This window comes from Littorina saxatilis, linkage group LG2 (genome assembly GCF_037325665.1).
Source record: "Littorina saxatilis isolate snail1 linkage group LG2, US_GU_Lsax_2.0, whole genome shotgun sequence".
Classification (NCBI taxonomy): Eukaryota; Metazoa; Mollusca; class Gastropoda; order Littorinimorpha; family Littorinidae; genus Littorina; species Littorina saxatilis.
The window spans coordinates 17,809,389-17,815,114 of NC_090246.1; the positions used below are offsets into that span (position 1 = coordinate 17,809,389).

Sequence of the window (5,726 nt, forward strand, 5' to 3'; positions counted from 1 at the left end):
CAGCTGGCCTCTGTTAAGTTTTAAAAGCCGATCCTCCCCTCTCATCTGATTGATCGTCCTTGCGTACAGCATCCAGCATCCTCTGTATTTCTTGTCTCGACTGTACTCTGAATAACGTCGTTCTGGGTTCTTCGTGGCTCCCGTACGAACTACCTTGCCATTCTTTATCAGCTGTTTCAATGTTTTCAGGGCAACGGGTCTGGGTTTTGGGATGTTTTTGGAAGCACGTGGCGGCATCTGAAACAGGTTTTGGAAAAGCAAAGATATTAGGCCGGAGACCGAGTCACGCTTGTCTGCCATCAAACGCACTCGTGTACGAAACACATAGACACACTGACAAACACACACGCAAGCCGGGACACACAAGCAAGCGGCACCCACCCACAGACGGAAGACAGACAGACAGACAGACACAGACACACACAGGTCGACCAAGCAATCATGAGTCTTTTTCTGGAACCTTTATCCTGTGAGACTTGTTTAATTTAATACAGCGTTACTGAGAGAGAAAAATAATTCTACCGTTGCTGATGAAAAGCATAAATACCTTACTAGACCTTACTTATACCGCGAGAGCAAACCTGTTAGGTTTACGGTCTTAGTCTGAAGTTGCACGAGTCGAAAATAATCATCTCAAACATTCCCAAGAAACGGAGTATTCTCAGCGCAAGACCTTGACTGACAACATACATGCGCACGAAATAAAGAAACAAACGGACCAACTACCACATTTCGAGAAACTGTACCTTGAAACTGGAACGCTTGTGATAGGCCCCCTTTCGTGCATCAAGCTACGAATGCATCAGTGTAAAAATGGACAAACACGGAACAAACGGAGGTTAGAGTTAGACAAATCAATGTGCGCTGGTTCTGTTTGACGCTTATTTCTCGAGATAGGCGAGATCCGGCGAGAAAAAGCACGAAAGTGACAAGCGAAACAATCCCCTACAAATATAATTTTGTGTGTGTTCAGCAGTGGGAGATATTTCTCTTGTGAGGTTTTGCCAAAATAGATCTGAGCAGATCGGTTGAGGCAGTTGGAAAGCAGGCTAGTGTGGTCTCCCTTGGTTCTATGAATATGACGTCAACTCAGCTGTCGTCATCTCAGATCTGTTCGAATAGCAGAAGGGTGTTGGGACCGTGTGTATGGCGGCCGCCATTACTGATACGTCTCGGCTATCCCATTTAGGAGTGACATAAATTTATAAATTATATATAAACATCCGGTCTGGTGGTTGGATACAAGCTCCTGTGGTCTGCAGTCACATTTTGGACACCCAAGTTCTTCTGGTACACAGGAGCTCCTGTGTTCTGGTAGATGACTTATGTCTTGGATGTCACTTGTGATGGACGGTCGTCTTTTCTAAGTTATGGTGAGCGCACAGGCCCCGCCCACTTTGATCCCGACCCGCTCGTGACGAGTGCCTGTGACTTTGGGTGTCCTAAATGGTATTTTTACAGTTCGTGTCAAACAACGAATGTATCATTACAAAATATTTTTCTCTCAGCTAAAAGTGAATCACATATGTCGCTCTCCATGAGACAAGAACAATCGGAAAGGGTAAAAACATATTTTCTGTGCACGCGGTTTAGCATGTGAGAACTGACATGTTGAGAAAAGCATCGAAATGTATTACTATACTCCAAAGCAGCTGGATATGAAAAGAAAAAGGAAGCGTGCAGGAGTAATTTTGAGTTTTGCCAAACTTTGTGAAAAACGCAGTCCCTTGGAAGAAAATGTAGATGTCTGTTTGTCTTCTGCTTTGAAGGTAAAGAGTTTTCGAAGCTTGCACGTCAAAACGCAAGTCGCATTTGACAAGCTTGTTATTATTCTTTCTTTGAAGAACTGTCAAAAAAAAAATGTCTAACCATTGTTTTTGCTGTGTCTTGTTAGGTAACGGTAAAAACATCTTTGAATAGAAAATCGCAAAGAAATTTGATCCTAGCGCAAGACCCCAGCGCAGTCTGGAAGTGCAAAACTTTGTGAAAAATGCATAGTCCCTTGAAGGAAATCACGTCAATTTTACTGCAAAAAAACCCCTAACTCGCTTCAAATTATCTCCCTTGAACAAACACTTTTTTTCAACGATTCGTTTCACTCTGGGGTAAGGGTATATATATATATAAATTAAAAAAAAAATCATTACTGCAAACAATCCTTGATATATGCAGAATTTCATAAACAAATAATGGTGTTTTAATTTAAGTTATCTGATAAGTGATAAATCAAAATAAAACAAATCTTTGGACTGTGCACAAGCTGGTTGGTTGCGTCAAAGAATCGTCTAATACTTTTGCGTACAGTTGTCCACAAACATCAGAGATCAAAGTGCAGACAAACAAACAAACAAACAAACAAACAAACAAACAGACGGAGTGAAACCTAACCGACCTATTTGTACAAAAAGGTGAAGAAGAAGAAGACGAAGAAAAAGAAGAAGAAGGAGAAGCAGAAGAAGAAGAAGAAGAAGAAGAAGAAGAAGAAAAAATCATCGAGGGCGGTTAGTGAAGAGAATATATCGAGATCCTCATTTTCAGTATGCCTTGTGACCCCGTGTGAAGAGCGAGCTCCTCCGCGGTTGGATGATGATGATGATGATGATGAAACTGTATTTTTGACAAAATCAAAAAACAAGAAAGGTAATTTGTTGGAACATTTGTTATTGACAAAACAATACGTTACAATCACGTTACGTAACTTAAACGTAACTGTAACTAACTGTTACGGTGATTGTAACGGATTGTTTTGTCAATAACAAACGTTACAACAAATTACCTTTCTTGTTTTTTTCTCTCAGTTATTCTGAATTTTGGAACGTTGGCATTCTCTTTGTTTTTGGATTTATTTTTTACACATTTCTAATTAATGACAAACAAGTAGAACAAACTGACAAGTTGGAGTAGTATTGAGACAGGTGGCGATGGTTACTGCGTTAATAACGGGCAGTAAGATTCCGTCGACAAAAAACAAACAAAAACTAATTGGTAATGATTACAATTAGTGGCTTCGACATATAGTTTAGCTAAATGTTTTTTTTCTTCGCTCGATTTTCATATAATTGGTTCAATAAATGAAGAACAGAACTATTCTGAAATAAAAGCCTTTGAATTTGAGATAAATTATGTAAAATTTGAAATGTTGACGTGCTGGCGATAACAGTTTACACGCTGACACACACACACACGCCAATTGAAACACGCATGCACACACATTACCACCGCCACCACCACCACCTCAGCAAACACAACCACCACCGCCAGCCTCACCAGCAGACTGTCACACGCGCGCAAAGCAAGCATGAAGGCAGCGACCGCACGAAGAAAGATGAAAGGGCCCGAAGGAAAGGAGGATCTTGGTGAGAGTGCCCCTGATGCCGGACCAGCACCGGTTGCTGATCACACGCACAGGCTGGGAGTTGACGCACTTGATCATCGAATCCACTCCCCTATTGTGTGAAATGAAATAAAGTAAGTAAGAAGTAAGTCACTCAGTCAGTAACTCAGTTACTCAGCCAGCCAGTCAGCCAGCCAGTCAGTAAGCAAGCAAACCAGTCAGTCAGTCAGTCAGTCAGTCCGTAAGCAAGCAAGCAAGCCAGTCAGCCAGTCAATAAGCGAGCAAGCCAGTCAGTCAGTCAGTCAGTCAGTCAGTCAATGCTTGGATCCATCTCCAGTTGTTTCACTGACATCAAGAACTGGATGACTGAGAACAAGCTGAAGCTGAACAGTGAGAAGACGGAGGCCCTTCTCGTTGGAACACGACAGAAGATTGCTTCCCTCACTGTGACCGACCTGCAGCTGGATGACGCGACTGTTCCATTCTCCCCTGCTGTCAAGAGCCTTGGCGTCTTTCTCGACTCCACTCTCTCCATGCAGACACACATCTCCTTCATCATCAAGACCTGCTTTTTCCACCTACGACGCATCGCCTCCATCCGTCGCTACCTCACCCACGACGCCTGTGTCAGGCTGGTTGTCTCCCTCATCTTCAGTCGTCTGGACTACTGCAACTCCCTTCTGGCTGGCCTCCCCGCCTCATCCATTCATGGCCTACAACGAGTCCAGAACGCCGCTGCCAGGCTGACGTTGAGGAAGACGAAGCGAGACCACATCACCCCCCTACTTCGCTCCTTGCACTGGCTCCCTGTCAACACCCGAATCTCCTACAAACTGTCCACTCTGGTCTACAAGTGTCTCAACGACTCTGCTCCCGAGTACCTTCAATCCTCCCTGGACCTGTACACCCAGCCCTCCGACCGTCCCCTTCGTTCTGCTGCTGACCCTCTCCGCCTCCACATCCCTCGCTCGAAACTCGCATCTGCTGGTCAGCGTGCATTTCCCTCCGCGGGCCCCTCCGTCTGGAACTCCCTGCCGCTTGAGCTTCGCCAGAGCCCCTCTCTTGACGCGTTCAAGAGTAGGTTGAAGACTCAGTTCTTCCCGTAGCTGGCTGCGACTTTCATGCTCGACGTGATGTGTTGTGCCCCAAAAGACATTCTTGTGCTGTGCTCTGTGAGAGGTGTTTTCTTTGTGCTTAATCTTATTTTGTTTGGACCTAGCTATTGATGTGTACATTGTTGTTAAACAGTTGTTTGTTTACTAGGGTTTGTTAGTGTGTGATAGGGTTCGTGTCCGTCTGTAGATGTTAGTTTCTTTGTTAGTCCTGTGTTGACAACTCTTCGACAAGCGCTTAGAACTGTACCCACGGAATACGCGCTATATAAGCTTCATATTGATATTGATATTGATATTGATATAAATACACAAATAAACCCTGAATCCATAATCCCGAACTCAGTCCAAGATCGCGACATTCGAGGGCCCCAACACAGGTAGGCTGCCTCCGCAACAATAAGAGAACAAGTCGCGTGAAGCGATATAAAAACATTTAGTCAAGATCAACACCACAAACCAATCATCCCCGAGACTGCATTCAGATAGTCTCGGCTAACCATACCGAAGACCGAGACGGGTCACGCTCGCCGCCGCGAAGCACGTGTCCGTAGTACTTACTGAACCTATTTTCTTTCATTCTGAGCACATTATTAGAGTAAACATAACATATCTATACATTTTTGAATTCAGGAGAAAATGAGGAATACAATGCAATCATTTCTGAAAATTTGATTTTAATTTATTTTATTATTCTCTTTATTATTCTCTTTATTTATATGACAACTTTGAGCAAACTAATTACCTAATTTGTAATATTCGAAGCTGAAATGCAATCCCATAGTCCGGACTTTGTCGAACGGCATTGCTTAATCAAAATTTCAATCAATTTGGTTGAAAAATGAGGGTGTGACAGTGCTGCCTCAACTTTAACAAAAAGCCGGATATGCAGCAAAGGAAGAAAAGAGGGACAGGCATAAAGTTTAAGACAAAACATGTTACATGACCATCAGAAAGTCCAGGACCGAATCATTCACCTGCAGTAGAAGGCCTCAGCCCGACATGTGGGCTGTGTGCGCAGGTAGTTGAAGACGCCCATGTTCCGCCAACCCCAGCCCATCAGACAGTTGTTGAAGAGAGTCTGAGCCTCGTGCTGTTTGCACGTGCCGTACGGGTCGACGGAGGCAGCCTGGACAGTGTTGAGCGGGCTGCCAGCGCCCTGGTTACTGCTGCCCAGTATTCCGCCGCCGCTCACCATGCCATTGCTGTTGACCATGTTACTGGCGGCTCCTGCACCGGAGCCAGGGTTAAAGGAAGACAGCAGTTCGCTGAGCTGTGCG

The 5,726-nt window shown here is 44.3% G+C and overlaps 1 protein-coding gene across 1 annotated transcript in view; it reads right to left on the minus strand.

Annotated features, from left to right (window-relative positions):
- Window positions 1–5,726, minus strand: part of LOC138955879 (uncharacterized) — a 6,082-nt gene extending 356 nt beyond the window's left edge. Inside the window, exons 1-3 of the mRNA XM_070327391.1 lie at window positions 5,424–5,726; window positions 3,268–3,446; window positions 1–237 (exon numbers count right to left, since the gene is read on the minus strand). The exon at window positions 1–237 is cut by the window's left edge and continues 356 nt beyond it. Of these exons, the coding sequence (XP_070183492.1) occupies window positions 3,278–3,446; window positions 5,424–5,662 (408 nt within the window). The 5' untranslated portion in view covers window positions 5,663–5,726 and the 3' untranslated portion in view covers window positions 1–237; window positions 3,268–3,277. The remainder of the gene's footprint in view (window positions 238–3,267; window positions 3,447–5,423) is intronic.